This window comes from Anopheles gambiae, chromosome 2 (genome assembly GCF_943734735.2).
Source record: "Anopheles gambiae chromosome 2, idAnoGambNW_F1_1, whole genome shotgun sequence".
In the NCBI taxonomy this organism is placed as follows: domain Eukaryota; kingdom Metazoa; phylum Arthropoda; class Insecta; order Diptera; family Culicidae; genus Anopheles; species Anopheles gambiae.
In genome coordinates, this window is record NC_064601.1 from 103,490,479 (window position 1) to 103,514,407 (window position 23,929).

A 23,929-nucleotide genomic window follows, 5' to 3' on the forward strand; every position below is an offset into this window, starting at 1 on the left:
CAAACTCTCACACAGCGAGAGCAGAAAGCTTTTCGTTTATCGATGCAAAGTAAGGTTTGGAGGGAAGAGAGAGAGAGAGGGAAAAGACAAAAAAGCAATTGTAAAAAAAAAATCCCCTCTAAAACTATCTAACTCACGTGCGAGTTTGCTCGAGTTTAAATGCTAAAAGACACTTGTAAGAAGTTAAAGCACGATGAAAAGATTGAACTAGCATCATTGAAATGAAGAACTAACTCATTAAAAAAAAAACAAAACAAAAGAAAAGAAAGAAAGAAAAAAGAAACAAAGGAAAACATCAACTCTTTCCCAATATGATACGAGGACGACACAAACACACAGATTCTTTATAATCTAAATAAACAGAGCAGATAATAATTGAAGCAGAGAATTGTTCCCCGTCACAACGCCTCCGAACGCGCTCCAATTGTCCGACGATCGTGGCAAGTCCGGGTGTGCTGTTTACTCTGTCTATCTTTGGTCGGTGGGTAAATTCCAACCCCCTCTCTTCGTGAGTGGCGGTGATCTTCTCCCCATCTTAAAACGCTCCCAACACCGTCCAGCCAACCGGACGGACACACGATCCTATAATGCCCTTTTGATTTGCTATCACAAGCCCGAAAGTGCTAATGAATGATTGATTTGATGGCGTTGTGTCTGACGGCATTGGAACCGATTGAAAACATCTCCTTAGTGGATGATCGGTTCGGATGATGATCAAGATTGTTGTTCTTGTACTTGAATTGTTGATCGCGTGTTGACTCGACAATGGTTTTGAATTGAACTTCAATGATGAATGAATGCATGACACAGCGGCCATAGTAAATAGAGTTAATTGTGGTTGCATTTTGTTGGCAAGATCACATCATCACATCACGGCGATCGCGTGCAATATTGGTGTTAATGAATGAATGCGCCTGGAAACTCGATTATCAGACTATCACGCTATCTATTTTTGCTCAATTTTGGATTATAATAAATCAATATCGATTGAGATGACTCATCGAGACCAGTTTTAGAGCCTACCAACCATAAGAAAAAGAAACTCTAATTGGAACTGTCTCCCACAGTCCTTCGAAAGGGGTTTTTGGTGACTGATCGTGATCGACTTTTGATCTAAAAATGATACAACAGTTACGTAAATTACAATACACAATAAACAACACAAATAATTACAAATTTTAAAAACAGCAATATATTTTACACAAAATAGTAGGTAAATCTTATGCTAAACACACACATCTGCCCTTTCTGTCCCTTTTACTCTACACTCAATGGTTCTCCGCTTCCGGCGTTTTCGCCTTGTTCGTCAGTCCAACAACCGTCTCGTCCACGCTCGCCGGCACCAGCGGTTCGCTCACGGAGCTGCCAAACGGTAAGCTGCTCAGATCGTTCTGCCCCTGCAGCAGGACGGCCGCATCGCTAATGTTGTGCTTGTGCACCTCCACGTACGAGCTGTTGGTTTGCGAAATGTTCACCACCGTGCCGGCGATCGGCAGGGCGGACAGCAGATCGCTCAGCTTGGTCGGCACGGTGCCGACATGCACCGGGGCGATACCGGTGAACACCTGCCCCTGCACGCTCGTCTGGATGGGCACGGGAATGTCGCCCAGATCGAGGTGCGTATCGTTACCGCCGTGGCTGAAGAAGGACAGATCGACCTGCTGGTGGCTGTGTTTAATAGAAGGGTTAGAAAGAGAGCAAAAGGTAATTTGTTACAACGCTGGCAGACATTCAGAAGAGGTTGTTTGGGGGGGATGGCAAAGACACTTACGTGATTGGTTCATCTCCTTCGAGCGTTTCGTTCTCGGGCACGTCGGCTAGAATTCCAATTTCGTACACCACCGCTTTGATCACGTACCTAAAGAGAAGCGCAAAATCGATCCATTATTTCAAGGGAAAACCCTCTCGAGGAGATGAACTTCCAGTTCAGAAACTCACAACTCCTTGGTAGTGTTCTGGGTGCTGTTGCCACCGATGAGTGTCGCCTCGTCACTCTCCACCGTCGCACCGTACTCGAGCGGGCTGTACAGCGAATTGAGCGGGTAGCCTTGATCTTTCTCCTCGGACGAGGAGCCGGAGGACTCGGAATGATCCTTCGGGTGTTCCGCTGGAAGTGGGCCAGCCACGACACAGCACACCACCACCGCCGCACACCACACGGTAACGGCCAACTTCTGCCAACCCGTCGCTTTTTTCGTAACAACCATTGCTGTGTGTCGGATCTCGTTTCTTGCTCAACTTTCTGCGGCGGATGTTCACCTGCGAATGACACCGTTGGCCGGCGTGTTCGGGCAGGTCTATATATATGAGTGCAAATAGTGTGTCCATTTTGTCGTCGCCCGGCTGCTTCATGTTTTAGCACGCGGATGTGAGAGCCACTGTGTGTGTAGGACGTCACAATTAAGAGCATCGCGATCGCTGTTCGATCGAAATACACACAGCAACGGGGCCAGCTAATTATCGGGACCGGGAGAAGATTCACACTAGCACAGGGCAGAAGAGGGGGGGGGGGGGGGGGGGGTGGCTAATAGTGACGATATATTTATCGTATGCGACAAGGTGATACGTATATTGAATTCCTGCACAATGGGTATCAGGACGACTTGTTGAGTTCGATGTGAGGATCAGCTGTTCCTTTCTTCTTTTTGGTGAATCACCCGGATTGCTTTGATTGAAAGAAAACAAAATGTTGAAAACAATGCAGAATTTGTTTGTCGCCACGTTACGAAGGTCCTAAACCACGTGTTGGGCATGAATATTGTAGTTCCTCAGCTAAGCTATTTTGTTTGCGCCGTGATACAGGTCACCATCTCCAGTTTATTAATTAGTAACGCCTCAGGGATGCTAAAACTATACGGAAAACTTTTTAAAAAATGTTTAAATTCCTCTGCATTTCTTACTGTTTTCCTACACAAATGTTTTGCGCATTCATGTTGTCCGTTAGATGACTATTTTTCGGCAACACTGCAATGAATCATATATTTCTCGCCCGATGCGCCTATATTGGCTTATTCACCCGGCGCAAAAATGTAAGTGCACAACTTTATTCACAATTCTGTAAAAGAGAAGAAAGAAAATACATCGAAGAAGGCGTTGAAAAAACCCCTCCCCGCAGCGCGAAACCGTGCTGTGACGTAGCGCTAAATTAGTCCTTCACGAGCATGTGACGATTGGGAGCTGGGGGGGAGAGATGCTAATTTTCACGACAACTTCGGCTGTGCTGAGTGTGCCCCTCGGACAATGTCAACCGTTCGCTGGAGAGTGAAGAAGAACAACCTTTTTTTTTTGACCGGGCGTACACTACCTATTATCGTGCTGCTCCGCCGGCGCCGGTGCATAAAACGATAGCAGGACCGAACCAGGGCCGCTGCTCAGAACTTCCGCCGTCTGTCTTAGTACGTTTTTATCGCTCGAAGAACGGACATAGGGTTGAGCGGTGCCGAGAACTTTTCCGAAGCGAGACGAGATGACCCCTGCAGCCAGTTTTGTGGTGCGTGTTTGAGTTGAGATTTACCTTCTTTCGTACTAAAACCGGTCCATATCCGTATTTCCCTCCCTAGCTAAGTGCTGTCCTACTAGCAGCCACGTCCTTCGCCATTCCGGTGGCTCAGAATGGTACCGGGCTCGGTGCGGCGCTCACTAACATTGCCAACAGCTTCGTGGTAGTGAGCGAGGATGTAGAACTGGAGCCCCACCCGACCAGCAGCGGTGGCCACGGGGAGGAATCGGTTGTGCCGGAAGCGCAAAGCGTGCTGCATCTCGAATCGGCCAACGTGCTTCCCTCGCTCGTGCACATTTCGCTCACGCCCGAGGAGCACCACATCAAGGCGGAAACGGCCGAGCTGGTGTACACCAACGATACCGATGCGCAGGGCGTGGTAAAGATAACGATCGTGTCGGAGGAAGAGGACTTTTCCGGCGATTCCACCACGGACACAGCGACCGTACGGGAGGAAGATGACGACGCCGTTACTACGGAGGAAACCACTACCGGGGAGGAGGATGAGCTTACGACGCTAGAGCCACAGAGCAGCTCCAGCAGTAGCGCGACGACCGTTGGATCCACTGCGCCACCGGAACCGATCCTGACCGTGCTCGGTGCGGATGAAGTGGACAAGGACAGGGAGGAGGAAATTAAGGAAAACATTAAGGAGGTGGAAGCAATGCCAGTGATATTGACCGTAGGCGTTTAGCGGTGCCTTTCTGCTTTGTGTTTTTCAAAATAAATGAATTATTTTTGCACGAGTTATCTCTTCTTCCATTATTCGCGTTTTCAATTACATTAATTCACACTCTTCTCGATTCACAGGGAGGGGGAAATATGCCGCAAGCGCTTTACGATGCTTCCGGAAGATCGCCGCTGGAACCGGGCACGAGCTAAAAACAGTGATCAACAATCAATTAGTAAATCTTTTGTGTGTTTTCTGGCTGTCCCGCCAACAGGGAAGGTAAACCCCTCACCATCGTAATGTTGTTGCCGTTCAGCAGGATCTGGTCGAGTTTGGTTATCCGCCGGCCTTCCGGTGTGTTCTCGTACTCCGTCACGTCCTCCAGCAGCATGTTGACGAAGTCGTCGAACCCAAGCAGCGTGCCCACAATCTCCTTATCATTCTTCATGATGATGTGTATCCGCGAACCGATGCATTTATCTACCAGCTCTGTTGGTGGTTGTGAGAAATGGTTGTTTTTTTTAGTTCCCGGTGCTAATTGCTCAGTCACCCCTCGTCGCCCATGATGCAGAGATGGCATACGTACCGAGTGGTAGCAATGTTGATTGATTCGCGACGGTTGTTTGTGCCATTATTAGGAGCTGACTTTACGTGTTGGAATCGAAATTTTCTGCTCACAACTTTACCTTTGGGATCGCTTTTTTCTTGCTGCTTTTGTGCAAACGAGAGTGTGTGCTTTCCGCGCCGCCGGTAAATTGTTTTGTTTACAGCTGTTGTGACGTTTCACGCAGACGGTAGCAAACGGCAAACGTCACTGCGACGCGCGCGTTGTGAAGTGCCCTGTACACGACAGCAATCCAATGCATCACAGTTTGGCAGTCTTTTTTTGTTGTTGCGAATATTAATTTGCATAACAAAATCAAATTATTTACATGCAATGGCGTTATAGCTATTTCTCTTTTTATAATTTATAAAGAGAATCTCGACCATAACACTGGTTTTGGAAGAAAAGGCAAAAACCCATTCGTCTCTTTGTCGTTCGCTTGCAGCATTCCAACGGAAACGTTTTTTTTCCTTCTTGTTCGCTCCATAGCCATGTCTCGAGGCAAATTTCAGCACATGCGTCTTGCTGCCCAGCACGCGCCGAGAGGACAAAACACAGCGACAGCCAGCAAACGCAAAAGTGCGTTCGGCGCTGTCACATTAGTCGAACGTTAGCCACCAACACACCCGCTAAGGTCGGCGGCTACTAACGTTCGTGTTGGCCTACAGCTGGCCATCGCTCCTACACCGCCCCCACCACCATCCATCCATCCGTCGTGTGTCGTGTGGTGTAGTGTATGTGTGTGTATGGCGTACGTACTAGCGGGTGGTGGCGGGTGATTTATCCCGCTGTTCTTCCATCTTCGTCCCCGTGGTGTTGGTTGGCATCGTTGTTCGGTTATTTTCCTTGGAATCGGTCTCGTGTGTGAGGAAGGTGGCCAATTCTTCAAAACGATATCCTTTCTTTCGGGTTCAGTGGTCTTCGTTTCCTAGCCAACTTTACCTACGGTATCCTTCCGCGTATGTCCGTGTCGTTCACCGTTGAAGATCGCTTCTTTGTGCGTGTAGTGTTCTGCAAACCAACAAAAAAAACGGAATCAAAAGTGAAAAACATGGCGTCGACCACTTTGTTCCGAATCCTGCCAGTGGATGCAGAAGGAAGTGTGCCCCAATGCAAGCATCTGGTTGCAAATTGGTAACTTTTGCGAGGGTGTGCGTGTATGTGAGAAAGGGAGACAGCTCGAGTTAATAGTACGCAGAAAAAAAGAAAAAAAAGAAGTGGTTATTGCATATCAAAGAAAAGCAAGGAAAGCAGCTCCTTCCTTCGTTGCACTCGTCTTCAAGTTTGTGTGTGTGATGCTAATGTTTCGTTAATGCGTCTTCTTCACCCACCATTTCCGCGTGTAAAGTGAAACCCCAAATGCCATTGTTTTGTGTTGCTGCTGTGTTGTGAACCGCAGCATGTCCTTCACCGCGCACACTTCGACGCTTGCTAATCCAGGACATGTGTGCTAGCCCACACACACACACTCCACTGCTCACCTGTATCACCTGTGCCAGCGCCGTTTCCAAGCAGGTCCAAGCAGGTGGCGCGTGCTTCGGCTGGGATAAAGGGCAAAAATCGATCGGCAGCCAACTGTCCGGAGCAAGTTTAAATTACGCAAAAAAGGGGGCAAAAATCGATACCTCCCCATGCCCGTCCCCGGTCGTGTAGAGAGAGTCGTCCCCCGGCATAGGAACATAGCTTAGAGAGGGAGCGAATGCAATAGCTGGAAGGAAGCAACAACAAAAAAAGGCAAAACATCAAAGCACACATCCTGTAGGTGCGACTGTGAAAGTTTGTGCGTGCATGTGTGTGTACTCTTCGATGGAACAACGGAGACAGCTTCCAGGTGGAACTACCAAAAAAGACCACATAAAAACCCTCCCAGAAAACCAAGTGCCAAACTGCTTCCAAATGTAATCAGCGGAACAACAGCACACTTCAACTCACCTCACCGCCCCCTCAACCCGGGCGCTGCCATTAGAAAGTGATGCTAATGATTTAAAGATTAGTTGCAATCGATTTTCGAGAACCCCTCTGCAAAACGGGGAACCGAGGAGTTTCAGAAGGAGGTTGCAGCCGAACCGAGCGAACGCAAGATGAACCCCGACCGGAACAGCCGGAAGTATCGCTCCGGAAACAATCTGTACAGCGACGATGAGCTGGAATTGTCGTCGGTAAGTACGCGGATCGAACGCGGGAAATGGATAAAACCAACCAAGCAAAGGGGGAGGAGTGGGCGAGCGGAAGCACCAATTTGCACTCTCGTTCGGGGGGGGAGATGCACGGAAAGATATGGGCAAGAAGGTGGCCGCCTTCTGTTGGGTAACGGGCGCGTGCGAAACAATAATCATTCTCACCGCGGGAAATCATTCGCCGAGAAGCGCCGCCGGTCGCTTTCCTCCGCTGTCATGCTGATGTCATGCGGTGTGCTTTTTTTTGAAGTTGTAGTAGTCACCGTCATCATCGTTGTCGTTGCCGCCGCCACGGGATCCCATTAGTATGCTCCCGGCGGCGATGTTCGTGCGTTTCCAATGGAGACGCAAACGTGCCTGCTGTAAGAAGAGTGTAATTAACATTCGCACTTACAATAGGGAGTGGGTGGAGAGTGGTGGAATGTGTTTGATTTCTTAAGGCCGGGCTACATTGATCGTACTCGCACGCGTAATTTTGATTTTCACTAGCGCATCTGGCGGCGGCTGGTGGAAGCTTTTTTTGGTCGTCGGGGGAAGGGTCGTGCCGGATCTCAAATTTAAGTAGTTTTTTAACCGTTTTTCGATGCGAAAACGACTGGAATACTTGCACAACATATTTATCTATCAATTACAAAGCTTTTTCAATCCAGTTGAAGTAAAAAACATGGAAAATTAACGTATTTTCTGAAGCGACTCCAAATTGTTTGGCAAAATGCTTCAGTCAGCCGCCGCCAGATGCGCTAGTGAAAATCAAAATTACACCAGAGAGTACGATCAATGTAGCCCGGCCTTTACTTTTTGCCCCGGAGTCTAGACTGAATATGGCAAAGGCATGACGACGGTGGCGGCAAACAGTTCCACTAAACGGGCATTGTGTTTCCAACCGTTCGCCTTCAGCAAGGTGATGGTGGTAATTGCTTCTCGCTCGTGTCTGGAAGTTGATATTACTTTGGTATTTGAAATATTGATATGATGGCTCATTATGAAATAAGTTTAAAGAACGGACATCAGTGAATGTTGTCATTTATGGTCAATTTTTTGGGTCACCGTATCAGTTGTTTAATGCCCTAATTTTCTGATTGGCGTTTTACGAAACCATTGATGTCATTACTTATTTTTCACTAGTTCCTCAAATTAAGGACACAACAAGGTTTGATTGGAGACTAAGTCTCCAATCTTTCCTTTTTGCGGGCAGCATTGCCCAAAAAAAACATCATTGAGTGTAAATGTTAACGACATATTTAACTAAATAGACAACGAAAGAATATTGTTAAAAAAAAAACACAACCTGGATATGGTTAATATCCACAGCTCTATATCTGAACTGAATCTGAAATTTTGTCTGGAAGTATTAGGAATATATTTTTGAATAAAGTTAGCCAAAAATTAGGCCATTTATCAAGTCTTTGCGGCCCACGTTTTAGGCCTCGCTAGGGAGCTAGGCTTCGCTAGAAAGAGTCACCAGCTCAAACAAGACCGAAAGATGTCCGATTGAGGTAGCACTCCAAACCACAAGTAGGATAAACATAATCTCATGATATGATACTAAAACACAGTAGACCTAGACTAAGCACGGTTGTCAAGGCTCGAGCCTAATGAAGATGCTCTAAATCCATAATGTTTATTGAATGCAGAACACAGTTGAACACAGTCGCCGGTCCCGTGGTATAGACCTCAAAAAGGACAGTTTATGTGTATATAAATCAAATCCTCCGCAGAAATATGTGATTCATTTTAATGTTATTCAGATAAAACTATTTTCCCCGAATCCGCAAGTGATTTCTTCTGGGTCGGCGGAACAACTCTTGACACTCGACCTCTAACCCTGATCTGCTTAAAGCCAATGGTTACTTGACTATTTATCCAAAGGTCCATAAATTACTACAGGTCGGTTCGCATAGTGTCCAGTTTGACAAATCTTAATTTGTCAGCTAGGTAGTCCGAAGTTAATTAGCAACTTATAGAAAATCCTTAGCAACCATAATTCCTTATCTGCCACTCTCCATGGAAATCACCAAAGTGTATGAAGAGCAGGTGGTCTCATAGCCTGTTTTTTATAGCAAAAGTTGAACGTCAAACTTTGACAGGACGGGTGAAAACTTTTCCCCAAACAAGCTTTCTGACGACTTGCCGAATACACAAAAAATCTTAGAATCTTCGTTATTTGCACTGAAATACCTTAAAAAGCACACAAAATATTTCTTATTGTAAGCTAAACCAAATCTGAACTAATTAAAATCCATTTTTCGATCAACAAATGCCGTCGATGAGGACACCAATGTGTACTACGTATGTGTTGCTAAGAACAAAGCGAACGGTTCCTATGGAAATTCATTTCACCCATTCTGTCAAAAGGAGCTTTTTTTGATTCCGAAATTAGTTGTCAATTTGTATGGGACGAGAGCACCTGGTCTTCGTACACTTTGGTCCAGTATGACAAATCTTAATTTGACAGCTAGGTAGTTCAAAGCTGCTTAGCAACTCATACAAAGTCCTTAGCAACCATAACTCCCTATCTGGCACTCTCCATGAAAATCACCATCCCTATCTGTCAATCTCCATGGAAATCTCCATACAAAATCATAGCTAAGCACCCTCTCCTGTAGTTTATCTAGCCAACTTAGTTTAGCCACTTTTCTAACATTAATCCTGCGAATGAGGGACTCTTGGTCCGTACAGGGCTTGAACCCATGATCGGCTTGTTGTAAGGTTGTGCGAGTTGACGATCACGTGACTGTATCCATCTCATAAGTACTCACTAGTACTTTATAAAAGACGCTTCTATCTAAGCTTATACGGTGTTCTAATAATATACCAGCTGGCGCTTTGAAACGGTCGAAAGAGGATTATTTCACATTCAGTTCTTCTCGTTGTATAGAAGATTTAAAAATTCGACCTGTTTTTTATGACAAGGCTGGGCAGGTTGTTATGCCCAAAAAAGGAAATAAACGCTGAAAGTGACAGACAAATAAAGAAAATAGAAAATTGATATCAAAATAAAAAAATGAACAGTAAAAAGCGTCTTCAAACAAAAAAAAAAAACAAATGATGTACGCAGATGGTCTCCAGAATACTCTACAACCTCTTGCAAAATGCTGACGAAGAATCAATTACTCTTCACGGCTTATGCAGAGCGATGCTAAAAGATTAAAAAAACATCATTCCTCCGTGTTTTTCTCTCCCACACTTTAAGGATTTATTTTCCTCAATCAGCAGAAAAAGCTTTTCCGGTTGCCTGATTTATAAACCCTAGAGCAGCAGCACGAGCGTCTCGAAAAATATTGCAAGATTAAAAACGACGGAATGCTCCCAAAACTCCCCCTCACCTCTTTCCACTCTTCTATCACTAGCGGGTGATGGTTCACTTTTAATAACTGTAACATTGCGACACATTCGAACCACCACCACCACCACCCAACCATATCGTGTCCTCCATTATCTATGCCGGTGATTCTATGCCTACTTCATTCAGAACGATGAATTGAAGCAGGATGTTCCTTATTTTGTCACCCTCTGGTGTGTATGTGGGGGTTCTTCCACCCTTAGCTGAGCTATTTCCATTCACATCCATCAATTGCGAGAAGTCTCGCCATTCTTGAGTGCACCTCTGTGCCGACAAACTCGTCCGCGTTTGTTTGTACAGCTTAGCCCATTCCTTCCCAAACATCATTCCCACCCGGGGGGACCTGATGACAGATTGCATATTACATTGCCCATTGCTCGGGCAGCAGTGACCTGCGGTTATAGACCGGGCCGGCACACCAACACCAGCTGGAACTGGATCCTTTATTTGCAAAAGATCCTTGTTAGTTCCGGTTCTATCTTCGTCTATTCTCACACTATTCTTCCGCGTTGCTTTAGAGGGTTCCCTCTTTCCTACGCTTTTCCACGGCCTGCTTCGAGCGGGTGGAAATGACGCGCCTTGTTCACGTGACATACGACCGCTCGTTGAACGACAGTTTCTCTCTCCCCCTTCGACTACTTGCGACGCTCACGTGGCTTGCGACCATTATTGTTGATTGTGCCTTCCCCTAAGCCCTTGTGGTGTTGCTTCCTTTCCTACAACACCCACTAGCGGCGGCGTGTACCCTTCGAAAGCCGGTGAAAGCATGCATTTACATTGTTGTGATGGTGGTGGTGACCGTCGCCATCGTTCTTAGGTAGCAGCGGGCAGAATGGAAGAAATCGATAGCTTACGAAATGCTTATCCCTTGCAGTGGGAGGAAGCTTTCCCGTCTCTTCCTCACCTCTGCACACCCCTCCACATGATAGAAAGTGAGTTGGAAATGAGGCCCACCATGGTGGTGACACGATTCCTTGAATTTAAATGGTTCCTTCTTGGTGTGGCTTGTGTTTTTGTGGCCGATGGTGGAAAAATGCCTTCCAGCAGCAGCCCTTTGGACGCAGCGAACAGCCACTTCAGCTGTAAGTAGGCAGACAGCAACACCGCCACCCGAAACGACCTGCAAGAGACCCCGATGGGCGATGGTCGTTGCCTTGCAATAATCAAAAGCGATGCCACTTGTCCTTTTCCCACCCCAGGGGTCGGGCACCAGGGAGCGGGAGCGCTTTTGTTCGCTAAAAAAGCACACGAAAACACATATCCCATTTACTGTGTCAGCTTCTTAAGGATGGCGAAAACAAAAGGGGACACGACTCCGTGTGTTTGTGGTTTGTGGCGCTGCACTATGCCATGCACTCTTCTGTTCATTGAAGATGAGAGTGTGGAGATGATGATCTTTTTTTTTTTCGACAAGAGGCAAGGATGCACCATGCACGATAGCGTGTAGTGCATGTACAACAAGGTGGTCCACACACTTGTTTGATGGTGGTTTTTTTTTTTTTACTTTTTTGTGTGTGTGGTTCTTTTTAAGAGTGCGACACCTGTAGGAGCACAGCGGGTACTTCAAAATGAGCATACGATATACCACTACCCCCATACAACCATTAGTTGATTGAAAGATAACAAAGGCAAAGACATTATTGGAGGGAAAGGCTTGGTGGTATGATTGGGGAATAATGTGAGGACAAAAATAGAAAAGACTGCAACGAGAGCATTGTCATTGTAACAGTTGTAAGTACTTTCAGCAATAAACCATCAAATAAGCAGACTCTGATGTTGGGTGGTCCTGGGTTATTTTCTTCAGTTTAAGATGAATATTGTTATCTTAGATGCATTGAATGCATTCAATGAAATTCTTTGTAATTCTTTTTTCTTTTTCATCTTCAAAAGTACATTCCCGGATTGTACTCGAAAATGCTCTTAAGATCTCCAATCCAATTCTATCAAAATTTGATCCAGTCTGCATCAGTTGGTGTCAAACATCTGGCGTAGGTCTACATCGCTTAGTTATTGCTTAGTTCTTCGTCTCGGATGTACACATATTTCTCAGAAGACATATCAGGTCCGTTTAACAAAGTCCTTCAGTTTTTTTCGGATTTCGTAAGAAAAGGCCAGTTAACCGTATCACTGAAGTCCTACAGTTCTGCACTGAAGTTTATACACAGTTTCTTCATTGAGAGAGAAAATTACGAATATCTCAGAATGTCTTTGTATTACTAAAAGCCTATCCGCTGTTTGAATCATTGAAATCGTTGCAAGCTATTTTTTCAGTCTCCTAATTCTCACCTTCTTTTTGTTTTCTTCTTTTTGTGAAATAGCTTTAGAAGGTCTTCGTCATGTTCTATAATTCATTCCGACTCTAAGGGCGCGCTCTGTCACCTATAGAACATTACTTAATACTCGAACAAACGTTGAGAGAGTTGTATGGAGGCACATCGTCAGACACTCTTGAACAAACTAGACACACATCGTCTTGGAACCTGTCAAATTCTAAACGTTTGTTCGAGTTTGATGACTTCGACTCGATAGATGACAGAGCGCGCTCTAACTGACAAGGTTGGTTGCTGATTGCGGTATCCTCGATCATCCTAGGAGGTAGATCATAAGATTATGGATAACTTACCAAGGAGTTCTCTTCGATGGACCCATCCTGTATCTTGAGCTACATATCTGTTGCAATGTAGTAACCTATATCATTTTTTGCAGATCAACCGGTTAGGATCGTCTTCAGAATGAATCCACTCAAGGGATTTATGGTTTTTTGGCTGTTATATCTCCTCTGAACTTAAGAACATCCTTATCTTTAGAGTTTGAACTATTATCAGAGAAATCCTTGAATATGTATTCAAGACTTCATTAAACTATCTACGCCTTTAGGCTTTGTGTGACTTATTGATGTACCCAATTTGCGGGATATTCAAATCCTGCATATCCAGGAATTCAGAACCCATGTTAATTCAGAACCCAGCAATGTTATTTGATCGTGCGACGTGACATCTAAACAATCGTAATACTCAAAAGTGTTTTAAACCCTTACCAATCTGCTATTTTCCAGTCCCAGGTCCTGGAGAAGGTGAAGCCGGACCGGGTAACTTCCACCAAGCCGGACGAGGACCGACGCCGGCGTACGATCATCGTGGAGAAGAAGAACGGCTCGTACGGCTTCACGCTGCAGAGCTACGGCATACACTACAAGAAGGAGCAGGAGGTCGAGGTGATCACGTACGTGGACTACGTCGAGTACGATGGCCCTGCGTACCGGGCCGGTATGCGCGAGGGGGACGTCATCCTTTCGATCAACGGCTACGACATGGAGAAAGCCGAACACAAGGATCTGGTCAACTTTATCAAAAACTGTGATAATCGAATGCGCATGGTGGTACTGTTCGAAGACTGCTGTCGGAAGGTAGGAGGAAGGTACCAGGTAACCAGGTTGTTTAGCATTCAATATGCATTCTATTTCTTTTCCCACAGGTGGAACTACACCTGAAGTACATCCAGCTGCAGGATCTGCTCAAAAGCAAGATGGCCGACCTGGAGCGGATCTGTTTGCGCGAGCGCGAACTGCTGGAAGGCAAGTGGAAAACGCACAGCCTGCCGGCCCGCAAGAAAGCGACGGCCACTTCCACCGCCGACGATGCTGATCCCGGCTCGACCACGGACGTCGAGTCTGGCGGCTCCGGGCCCTCGTTTTGCCGGCCGGCCGCCTCCACCGAGGACGTGAAGAAGCTACTCCGGCAGAAAACGTACATCGTACCGCCACCGGCACAATTTATGCTGGCCTATCATGTAAGTCTGCGGTGTTAATTACAGTATTCAAGGGGTATAACAACAATTTGTCCACTATTTCCTTTGCTCATTCCCAGTGCCTGGACAGTAACTACCGTTACGTGATCCATCCCTCGCAAGCAGGCACGTGTGACGCAGCCAGCGGCACCGAGTACTCCACCTGTGCGCAGCAACCCCAGGGCAACCCAACAGCGGCCAAACTTTGCAAGGACCATCAGCATATGATGCGTGGCTCCTCCCTAGACAGTAGCTCCCTGGGCGGTGGCTGCAAACAGCAGCAGCAGCAGCAGCAACAGTCCTCGCCAACGAAAAGTCTTCACAATTACGACACCAAAGCGTCATCGGGCAAATCGGGGTCCGGGTCGCGTCGCAGCGGCCATCTGCACGGCCACTCGTGCAACCCGTGCATGGGCCACTTTCTGCGCAGCAGCAGCAGCGGCGATAAGGGGCGCGGCGGTGGCGCCGACAAGGATAACACCAGCCTGGATGCGTACGATCTGGCCAGCCCGTGCTGCGATCCACAGTGTGTTCCGTCGCGGCGCAAGTCGAAGCACCACAAGGACCACCACCACAAGCACAAACACCGCGACCGGGAGGGCAAGGAATCGGGCGGGAAGGATCGTATACCGCGGCCAAAGTCACAGCCACACATTTCACCACAGCAGCAGCAGCAGCCGCAGCAGCAGCAACATCAGTCCCACACACAGTCGAACTATCTGTATCGACACAAAGATAAGCACGTAAGTTTCGATGGACTAGTTGCGGCGTAGGCGGAGGACCTTGATTCTTCAGGAAATTCTTCCGGATTTTGGGACGGCTTTTGCACGTTTTATGTTCCTGCAAAGCGTCTTTTGTTGTGGGAAATAGGAAAGAGGGAGTCGGTGTTTTTTTTTTTGGTTACCCAGTTCCTGAGTTAATCTCCCTCTTACTTTGTGTCCTTTGTTCTGTGTCATGTCTTTTTGTCGTGCCCTTTCCATCTCGCTGTCTAGTCCTTGCCATCTTAGGATCAAGACCACCGCCCATTTATCCATTTTAGTGTTTGAGTATCTTTAAAACGCGCTAGCAACAGTACGAATCTTCATGCTGCCATCTCTTTTCCGCTTTCTGCTTCCACCAATACCCTCCATTACTCCCCCCCCCCCCCCCTCACTCCCTGCCATTGCATTTGCCCTCTGTTCCAGGATCATCACCACACGAAAGTGTACGATCTAAACGCTAGTCTCGCCAGCCACTGTAGTCTGCACTCCTGCACGTCGAGCGAGTTCAACCCGGCGGCCGAAAACTCGCCCGCCTCCTACAGCACCTCCATCAGCACCGACACGCTCTACTGGGAGCCGCACAGCGAGTCGACCACCGTGTCCGCGTCCGGTTCGCTCCACAAGAAACCGCCGGCCGGGAGCGGCTCCACCACCAGCGCTGCACTCGTCCCGCTCGGTAGCGGTGGTGGCCGGCCACCGCACACCCACCAGCACCACTACTACATCCAGAAGTACGTCCATCCGCAACACCACGCCGGCTTGGCTGGGCAACAGGGGGGCCAGCAGCAACTTGCCATCTATCCACCGCCACCGCCACTGCCCGCCACCGTACACAAGCCCAAATCGTGGGACAATCTGGCGATGAAGGGTTACGGTGGGTACGGGTACGGGTACGGCTATCTCGAGGTGGGCGCTAAAGCAGCTGCTGCGGCAGCGGCCGCCGCCGCCGCCACCACCGCCAACCTGCCGACGGCAACGCGCACCCAGACCACCATCACCATCCAGCACCGGAACTCGATCCCGAAGCGGAACGGCTACGAGCGGTACTCGGCGTTTGTCGACGTGGAAAACTATGCGCCCCCGCCGACCCAGTTCCTGCAGGAAACGACCACCACGACCACCACGATCACGACGAAATCGACGGAGAATCTGCTCGGCGGCCCGTACAACCGGTCCGACTCCAGTCTGTCCTGCGAGTGTCTCGAGACGGCCCCGCTCACAGGTGGTACAGGAACGTCCGGCGCCGGGCTGGTGGAACACGTGCACGACAAAGCGGGCTACTATTCGACTCTAGCTGGTGGTGGTGGTGGTGCGTCCGGCTCGGGCAAAAAATCCAATCCCAACCTCACCGAGATTGCCCGTCTTTAAGCAGGGACCGGCACTAAGGGGACGCCCATTTTGGGGGGGCGTGTGGAAGGATGTTTTTGAAACATTAGTCACACATGCAGCATTTTAAATTGCAATCTGGTACTGGGGGAAGGAGAGATAGTAGCGGCTCAAGCTTAAAGGCAATCTCAGGCATAACCCGGGTAGTGTGTGGCGGTTTAAATTAGATGTTGAACATTTTGTAACATTTAATTAGCAAAGCACACTGAAGGACGCGACAGATACGCGTGTATGGGGGACACTGTGTAACAGCAGCAGCAGCTTTTGCAATGCCAATATTATCCTTAATTCGCCGTTGTTTCCACTTTACTATAGGTTATAGAGAAGCGTTGCGCGTATGGCGCTGCGATAAATTACGTAGAAAAAAAAACAAACAAACACACACACACACAGATAGAGGGCGGCTTGGTACAATCGTTTTCTTCCAGACAGTTCAGAAAGTTCCAAAAGGTAGTGTGCTAATATAGGAGCAGGAGCAGCAGCACCAGCGCTTAGCAGCAAGAGGAAAGAGTTCCTCCTCTTTATGGGGTGTTTTTTTTTAATTTTGCAAAAGAAGCAAAGGATTAAGCAAAGGTACTCGCAAAGGGCATACTTTTGTGCTATTCGGGGGGAAAAGGTTTGATCCAACTCCACTAGAGCCAAACAATAGCGAGAGCGGGTGGCCATTAGAAAGGTAGTTGAATATGCTTTGGAGGGTTTAGGAGGAGACCTCATGTCGCGTGTTTTGCTCACTTACTCTTACTTCGGAAAGGACGGCTCTACATGGGGCAGGTTGTAAGGGGATGTATTATCATGTGTAGTTGACGCTGGGAGTGGACGCCGCTCAAGAGGAGGCTATTTGTGGACTGGTAAAAGTGTGTCTTTCTTCTAAAGCACACAGGTATGGGTCGCATAAGGGGAACAGTATAGAGAGATTAAAGGAAAGGTGCGCAGTGAGTTGTAACGCTCACCGGGATAGGGAAGGAGAAGTAGGATTATAATAGATTAATACATAAAGCAGAAGAAGAATAAGAAAAAACATTCGCAAAAGCTAATGATTTCATCGTCAGCAACGGAAACAGAATGTGGCCAGAAGTTTCTTTCCCTTTCATCCTAACACCATTCCGAAACGGCAGTGGTTCGAGCAGAGAAAGTTTGTTTATTTTTCAACATAAATACTTTAACGGGAGATAATTACTGCTACTACTACTATGCATTCGCTTGTTGTGATGCTGGTACAAGGTAAGGAATGATAAATTACTATTTCTTCCTTCTATCGGATCGATCCGGTATGTAAATGGAACTGTCTTTACGCTTTTCTACTAGCTGGCATATGCCTCTACTACTGGATGCTTTCTGGTAAATAGTGCCAAGATTCTATTCGAAATATAAATTTATTACTACGAACCGCGCGGACTTCGCTACTCCTTTAGCCGTTTCATTTACGCCGCCGGTCCCGCATATGGCGATCGTTGTTCTTTTGTTTATTTATTTATAAGTTACTCATTTTAAATTGTGTGTATACCTAAGGGATATTTCGGTAATAAGTTTTTAATTGTTTTTTTTTTCTGTTTCTTCATAGTAAGGCTAGTTCCAGATAATTGCTTTAAGTGTGGAAGATATCGAAAAATGTCCGATCTTACAACGCCACTCTCCGCAGTGCCCTCGCACACACACACACACTGTGGACGCACTGCGCGGTTGAGGGCAGAGAGTTATTTTAATTTGCTCCTATTTTCATTTACTTAATTCTCTCCTTTCTCTCTCTTTAACGAGTTGGAAGCGCACGAGAAGGAAGCGATTTTAAAATTCATTACTTATTAGTTTCCTTTACGCTATTACTAGTTTGGAGTTTTCGTTTCACGTTTGTTTAGGCTGTCGTGTTGTTAAGGAGTTAAATATGAGAAGGGAGGGGGGGGGGGGGAGGGAGAGGGAAACAGCTTGGTGTTTTATGGTTCCGTTTTGTAAAAAAGATTCTTTTCGACATTTGAAGGCAAGAACGAGAGATTCGATTTTTGTTTGATTCGTTACTTATTAAAACTACACACGCCCTGACGGACACTTTCTTCGGCTTCGGCAGGGCGAAACACTATTTCTACCGCTTAATAGGATCATAAATTAACGAGTGTGAATCAAAATGCGATACTATTCGATTTTTTTTTTCTTCTGGGTAGTAATACTACAACGCTCCCTTCTCCCTTTTTCGCTTAATTTCTATCGCTTACGTTAAAATGATCGCCTCTCTTTCGGTTGGCCAGCCGTGTAACCTCCTTCTACAAGCAATTGGGAACGATTGAATACGTCTCTCGCACACTCGTTCTTACGATTACATTCTTATTGGTCCAGTTATAATATTGGTGTTTTTGTTTTCTTGTTCGAATTTAAGAGTTTAAGAGCCATGTAACGTGTGCGGAATCCTCATCTTTCAGTTGCGAGGATCACTGTTTTTCATCTCTCCTCTGTACGTCGTAAGCTAAAATATTGTAGTTTAAACCGAGCACTCGTCATAGCAATCACATCATCCTTCGGTTTTTCTTTAAGGCATGTTTCCACGGAGAAAGAACACATCCACACTGCCTACTACGGCTACGATTGCATTGGCAGCTCATCGTACCCGATCACAGATGACGATCGTTTTCGTTTTCGATCAAAATCTTCCAATCGCCGAAGAATGGACCCTCCTGGTGGAAGTATAGCGGCAATGTGATATAACGCCTATTTTAAACGCTCTCTGCCACATTCTGGAACTGTTGGAAAGTTAACAAACTGCTTCTTTTGCTGCAAACTACACAACTTTCCACCAGTTCACCAATTTGCTCTCTATGGGTTCTCTCTCTCTCTCTCTAGGAAAGAAATGATTGCACAGCCAAGTTTTGGTACATCTCGTTGCACGCTATCCGCTTAACGGTTGGTTTGTGTTGGCCATTGGCAGGGTTGGCCAACGGGTAAAAAAATGGAATTAGTTGAAACGAACGAGAGGCAAACGAACGGGCTTCGCCTTACACGCAGCAAAACAGCAGCCCGCACAGATACTCGACGACGCACGAAAACGGCGACCCATACCTTCGTCATTCGAAGTGAATCCGGTTCCAGCGCTCCTGGTTGTGCAGGAAGCGGGTCGTGTCGCGGCTGCTGCCGCCGCCGCCGCAGCCGCCACCACTGCTCAGCCCATCGTCCAGGAAGTTGTTCGGCGTGCTGGTAACGATCTTGCAGTGGTACTTTTTCGAAAACTTCGACAGCACGTACTTGCGGAAGTTAAGCTTCGGCTTGATGGAGCGCAGATTGAAGCGCTTGCGCTGGAACTTGGGCTTGCGGGCGGACGAGATCGATTCGCTGCTCGGCGAGGGGGAGCAGCTGCCCGCGATCAGGTTGCAGAGCGACGGCGAGCCACTGACGGGCGAGCAACCGTCCTCCCGCCGGCCGGACGACCGATCGTCGCCGAAGTTTAGCTCGCGTCGGACGGATTGGTTGGTGAGGTTGCTGCTGCGGCGCGTTTGCGTACCGTCGAACCCGAAGCTCGACCAGGCGGACGTGCCGGTTGGATCGATGCCACCGTTGCCACCGTTTGCGGCCACCGTAATCCTGTTCACGTTGCGCAGGGCCGTCTTGAGCAGTGGTGACGGTTTGGTAAGCTGCATGATGTTTCTGCTAGCGGCGATCGGGCGACCTGCGTCGCCACCCGTAGCCGCCGCCGTCGTCGTCGTCGTCGTAAGCTCGTCGAAAAAGTCGCTCAGCCCGGGCGAACAGGGCACGCACTGGATGCTCGGATCGTTCGCCAGCTTGCGCACCAGGCTGTTCTCCTGCTCGATCGCTTGCCACTTCATCAGACACTCGCGGCTGTGGCTGTTCATGATATGCTTGGGCAGGGCGGAGATGTAGTAGAACAGGGCGCCACAGTACGGGCAGATGTTGCTCTCGCAGAACCGGATGCTGGCGTCCGGCGAGCGGACAATCTTCTCCAGGTCGCGCTCGTGGTTCTTCAGCAGATGGTGCTTGAGCGTAAACTCGAACAGATACTCGTCGGCACAGAACGGGCAGTGCAGGTACTTCGAGGTGGTCAGCAGTATCTTGACGATATTCTTTACCAGCAGGTTCAGGTCGTTCTTGTGGCATCCGGTGCTGGTGCCGCTTACGCCACTGCCACCATTACCGCTGTGGGTGCAATCCATCATCCTATTGGCAGCGGAAGTGTGTGTGTGCGATTTCCTCCTTCCGGGAAAGTGGCACGTTTATTACAGCACACAGCACAGCAGTACACTGTAACGACGGTTGGGGCGTACTGTTTCTTTGTATCCCGCTATTACTCGCATGGGAGCTGCCGGGCACGAGTTGATCCAGGGAAGGAGTAATGGCACAAAAGAAAATCCCCGAAAAAAAGAAACGGATATCGGTCAACTCCAAGCACTGCCTACTTTACACGCCCGACGAAACAGTAGAAAGTGGTGCAACGAAAGCAGCAGCGCTCGCACGGCGACCCTCACACGTTAGTGTCCGTTGGCCGTCCGCCGATCGATGCGAATGATGTATGATGCGCTGGTGGTGCTGCTGCGGTGGTGCACCGATGCAGGTAACCGAAGTGCAACGGCATGGAACGGGCACAGCGCGCGCGTCCGGAGCAGCCAGAGCGGGATGGAATGACCGACACAGAGAGAGAAAGAGGGGAGAGAAAGAAAGAGTCAGCGAGCGCCAAAACGGTTTAACGGATGGACAGGGCAAGGGAGCGTTACATAAAAACACGTGTGTGCGTGTGTAGTATGTGTGCTTGTGTCCTCTGCAACACACTATTTGCAAGGATGGCTTACCGTGGGAAGAAACCAGCGAGCAGTGTGTCATGGTTTACACGGGCGAGGGATGAGAGAAGCTTACAATTGCACGCAAACGGAATTAACTTGCTGCCGTTTAGTAAAGGGGAAGCAGCAGATCCTACCAACGAGCTTCTTCCTGCTCTTCGTGTGTATGTGTGTGTGTGTCTTGCGTATCCTTTCCCTGTAGGAGTTGTTTTCCCTGATTTTCAGAGTTGTAGCAAATCCTGTCGATTCCTGTTCACACTTCACAAATGGTGTTGCCGTTCACCGCACTTTTCCGCTAGATGTTCACAAGCTTAATTTTACATTCTCAACACTCACACACATTTTTACATCGCTCGGGTAGGATCTCGTTACACACTTTCGCTTCACCTCTGCATTTTGATTTTTTCTAAACAGTTTGGAATTGATTTCAATGCTGCAGCTCCCGCATAACAGGGTGAGGGTTTTTGACGTTCCAAAATCGCGCTGCATCTCGCTCAGTCGCTGCTGTCACCGTGCGTTTAGAGCGGTGAGTTCGACACTGCCCTGTACAGGGTAGCTCAAAAACAAACAGGTGCTGAAGCGGGTTGCAGAAATGATTTGAAAACTGTGATTTTGTGTCTTTTTTTTCGAATTTGGCGGGATAGATAGCAGCGCTGGGATGTGTTTCAGGTAACTTATAATAACATTTCATGAAGTTCTGCATCTGTCAAGGTACTGGAACAAATACCGAACTTTGGAACATAAAACTAAAACAGTTCGTTTCGGTACAGGTACTCTATCCGTTCCATTTGTATTCGGTACTGTTACGGAATCTATAACGATCCAGGAACAAAAATGATTTCCGTTAGCAACTGATTCCAACCTTCCCAGTTTCTTGAACTGATGTTGCTCTCGCAACATACTGATTGAACTGATTGTACTCAGTTCCTGGGTAATCTTGCGAATCTTGTCCTGTTCTTGTAATAAAATCCGAACCCCTTGTTTAGTTCGCCAATCAATTCCGAACCTATATTAATCATGATATTTAATCTGGAACAAAACTCTTACTAGAATCTTTTCTGACTCAGAAACTGATACGGAACTCATTCTGCTCCTGGTTCTGGTCCGATTTACTGATGGGAAAAATCCTAAAAACGGTCCAAATGTATACCGTTTTGTGCAAACCTGAAATTTTTGGAAAATCCAAGACAGATTAAAACGCTCACACGATTCTTTTTTCTCTCCCACTCTCCACTCCCTCGTTTATTCCTTTCCCATTCACCAGGACGTCCGGTACCGATACGCATGGTCCCGCCGTCGGATGTGCGCTAGTTGATGTTAAATTTACGCACTCTGGGAGATTTCACACGTTTTCCACTTATCACGCTAGTTACTTAACACCGCTGCACGATCTGTCGCTTGTTTAATGTTCTTTTTATGTACGTTCTTGCTGTATTCTCGTTCAGTACAATAGCACAACAAAAAGGACGCGCTATCTCTCTACTCGAACGTATGCTCGTAGTACGAAGAGTCAAACACTTGAAGGCGCACAAAACCGTCCTCACCGCCCGTCGCGAAACTTTTACCATCCGGATGGAATGCCATGCTGTTGATCGGACCGAAGTGTCCCTTCACGCGCGCAAACTCCTCCTCGTACACCAGATGGAAGAAGCGGGAATCGAACTTGCCGGCCTGCGTCGAGGTCGTGGTGACCTCCATCGCGTCCTGGCCGCCGCCGAGCGCGACATGCTCGAACAGCGGGCTGATGCAGGCCGAGTTGACCGGCCGCTCGGTTTTGAACGTCTTCAAGCACATCAGCGAATCCGAATCGAACAGCTTGGCGGAGCAATCCTTCGACGACGAGACGAACATCGTACCGTCGCTCGACATCTGCATGTCCGTAATGCTGGCGGTGTGGTCGTTCACCGAGTTGAGCTCCTTCACCGCGCGCAAATCCCAGATGCGCAGCGAACCGTTCTCGTGCCCGGTAATGACCGTCTCGTCCAGGGCGCCCCACAGCATCGACGTGATCTTGCTTTGCTGCTCGTTCATCGTCAGCTTCAATACTGGATCGGCACTGCTGATGCTGGCGTCGATGTTTCGCACATCGATCACGAACAGCTCGCACGGGTGGTTCATCGCCCGATCCGTCGAGTAGGAGGCCTGGTTGCCGGAGAAGCTAAAGTTGCACGTACGCACGGACGAGTTGCACGGAATCTTGCCCAGCGCTGTACCGGTTTCAACGTCCCACAAACTGAAAATAGGATGAAATGAGGGAGCAGATTAGAAACCAGAGCTCTTTCTTCGCTTCCACTCGCAAGGATACGCACAATGTGTTCATGTCACCGGCGCCGGTAATCAACCGGGTCGTCGTCCAATCCACGTCGACACACCAGACGGCACCGATGTGTCCATTGAACGTACCGAGACGCTCGCCGTTCAGCGAGTACCACACGCTCGGTTTGCTGTCCTTGGCCGAGGAAAAGATCAGATCGCCCTCGCGGTTGTATTTGATTTGCGTGATGGCACGCTGATGTCCTTGCAGCATCAACGGTTTCTGGAATGGAGAAAGAAAAGGCGGATGCAATCTCACTCTGTGTGTTTGTTCACTGCTGGGTCCCCCTCCTTCCATCGGCAACATTCGCTGCGTTTTGTGAGGTTAGAGGCACAACTCCCAGATGGAATATTCAGCTCAACGGTAGCTGCACTGTAGTTTTTGCTACCGACGATGCTTTCAACCGCAAGCCGGAAACGTCCTTTACGTACCATTTTGCTTGCACACGTCCTTTATTCGATGGAAAATGGAATAATCTACGGACGGCGAGGTGTACGACAAAATGCAAATCGCTGGAAAGACTTTTTGGCAATTTCGCTGTCAAACGCCAAACGAGCGTGCTGTCAACAACGTCACGCCGGGTGTAGCGAAGGGTGCCCATGCAGCAAATATGAGAATTA

General features: G+C 48.0%; 6 protein-coding genes across 6 annotated transcripts; 2 read left to right on the forward strand and 4 right to left on the reverse strand.

The window, feature by feature from the left end:
- Positions 1-1,169: 1,169 nt before the first annotated feature.
- LOC1277186 (uncharacterized) lies at positions 1,170-3,155 on the reverse strand. The gene is made up of 3 exons (XM_316630.5): positions 1,939-3,155; positions 1,772-1,858; positions 1,170-1,668 (listed from the first exon to the last, which is right to left on the reverse strand). Exons 1-3 carry the CDS (start codon positions 2,205-2,207, stop codon positions 1,269-1,271), a joined length of 756 nt encoding a protein of 251 aa, XP_316630.5. The 5' UTR covers positions 2,208-3,155; the 3' UTR covers positions 1,170-1,268.
- LOC5667122 (uncharacterized) lies at positions 3,153-4,249 on the forward strand. Its single transcript, XM_001688877.2, has 2 exons — positions 3,153-3,490; positions 3,561-4,249. Exons 1-2 carry the CDS (start codon positions 3,467-3,469, stop codon positions 4,191-4,193), a joined length of 657 nt encoding a protein of 218 aa, XP_001688929.2. The 5' UTR covers positions 3,153-3,466; the 3' UTR covers positions 4,194-4,249.
- LOC1277188 (U6 snRNA-associated Sm-like protein LSm5) lies at positions 4,232-5,182 on the reverse strand. The gene is made up of 3 exons (XM_316632.5): positions 4,756-5,182; positions 4,462-4,658; positions 4,232-4,377 (listed from the first exon to the last, which is right to left on the reverse strand). Exons 1-3 carry the CDS (start codon positions 4,799-4,801, stop codon positions 4,336-4,338), a joined length of 285 nt encoding a protein of 94 aa, XP_316632.4. The 5' UTR covers positions 4,802-5,182; the 3' UTR covers positions 4,232-4,335.
- A 1,491-nt stretch (positions 5,183-6,673) lies between these two features.
- Positions 6,674-16,786, forward strand: LOC1277189 (uncharacterized). Its single transcript, XM_061646781.1, has 5 exons — positions 6,674-6,932; positions 13,349-13,699; positions 13,768-14,082; positions 14,160-14,822; positions 15,264-16,786. Exons 1-5 carry the CDS (start codon positions 6,855-6,857, stop codon positions 16,206-16,208), a joined length of 2,352 nt encoding a protein of 783 aa, XP_061502765.1. The 5' UTR covers positions 6,674-6,854; the 3' UTR covers positions 16,209-16,786.
- A 558-nt stretch (positions 16,787-17,344) lies between these two features.
- On the reverse strand, positions 17,345-21,458 carry LOC4576420 (uncharacterized). The gene is made up of 2 exons (XM_001237845.3): positions 21,008-21,458; positions 17,345-20,750 (listed from the first exon to the last, which is right to left on the reverse strand). Exon 2 carries the CDS (start codon positions 20,375-20,377, stop codon positions 19,274-19,276), a length of 1,104 nt encoding a protein of 367 aa, XP_001237846.3. The 5' UTR covers positions 20,378-20,750; positions 21,008-21,458; the 3' UTR covers positions 17,345-19,273.
- Positions 21,459-22,207: 749 nt separating this feature from the next.
- On the reverse strand, positions 22,208-23,897 carry LOC1277192 (eukaryotic translation initiation factor 3 subunit I). Its single transcript, XM_316636.5, has 3 exons — positions 23,741-23,897; positions 23,305-23,531; positions 22,208-23,228 (listed from the first exon to the last, which is right to left on the reverse strand). Exons 1-3 carry the CDS (start codon positions 23,741-23,743, stop codon positions 22,475-22,477), a joined length of 984 nt encoding a protein of 327 aa, XP_316636.4. The 5' UTR covers positions 23,744-23,897; the 3' UTR covers positions 22,208-22,474.
- Positions 23,898-23,929: the final 32 nt, after the last annotated feature.

What these genes read in the sequence shown, in the direction of transcription:
- LOC1277186 (XM_316630.5), bottom strand. Translation starts at nt 2,207, where the DNA reads ATGGTTGTTACGAAAAAAGCGACGGGTTGGCAGAAGTTGGCCGTTACC. An exon ending in CAGAACACTACCAAGGAGTT is followed by an intron (nt 1,859 to 1,938) that starts GTGAGTTTCTGA and finishes GCTTCTCTTTAG; the next exon opens with GTACGTGATCAAAGCGGTGG. An exon ending in GAAGGAGATGAACCAATCAC is followed by an intron (nt 1,669 to 1,771) that starts GTAAGTGTCTTT and finishes TATTAAACACAG; the next exon opens with CCACCAGCAGGTCGATCTGT.
- LOC5667122 (XM_001688877.2), top strand. Translation starts at nt 3,467, where the DNA reads ATGACCCCTGCAGCCAGTTTTGTG. An exon ending in CCCCTGCAGCCAGTTTTGTG is followed by an intron (nt 3,491 to 3,560) that starts GTGCGTGTTTGA and finishes TTCCCTCCCTAG; the next exon opens with CTAAGTGCTGTCCTACTAGC.
- LOC1277188 (XM_316632.5), bottom strand. Translation starts at nt 4,801, where the DNA reads ATGGCACAAACAACCGTCGCGAATCAATCAACATTGCTACCACTCG. An exon ending in ATCAACATTGCTACCACTCG is followed by an intron (nt 4,659 to 4,755) that starts GTACGTATGCCA and finishes AACCACCAACAG; the next exon opens with AGCTGGTAGATAAATGCATC. An exon ending in ACGGCAACAACATTACGATG is followed by an intron (nt 4,378 to 4,461) that starts GTGAGGGGTTTA and finishes CACTGTTTTTAG; the next exon opens with CTCGTGCCCGGTTCCAGCGG.
- LOC1277189 (XM_061646781.1), top strand. Translation starts at nt 6,855, where the DNA reads ATGAACCCCGACCGGAACAGCCGGAAGTATCGCTCCGGAAACAATCTG. An exon ending in ATGAGCTGGAATTGTCGTCG is followed by an intron (nt 6,933 to 13,348) that starts GTAAGTACGCGG and finishes GCTATTTTCCAG; the next exon opens with TCCCAGGTCCTGGAGAAGGT. An exon ending in AATTTATGCTGGCCTATCAT is followed by an intron (nt 14,083 to 14,159) that starts GTAAGTCTGCGG and finishes GCTCATTCCCAG; the next exon opens with TGCCTGGACAGTAACTACCG.
- LOC4576420 (XM_001237845.3), bottom strand. Translation starts at nt 20,377, where the DNA reads ATGATGGATTGCACCCACAGCGGTAATGGTGGCAGTGGCGTAAGCGGC.
- LOC1277192 (XM_316636.5), bottom strand. An exon ending in GCCGGTGACATGAACACATT is followed by an intron (nt 23,229 to 23,304) that starts GTGCGTATCCTT and finishes TCCTATTTTCAG; the next exon opens with TTTGTGGGACGTTGAAACCG.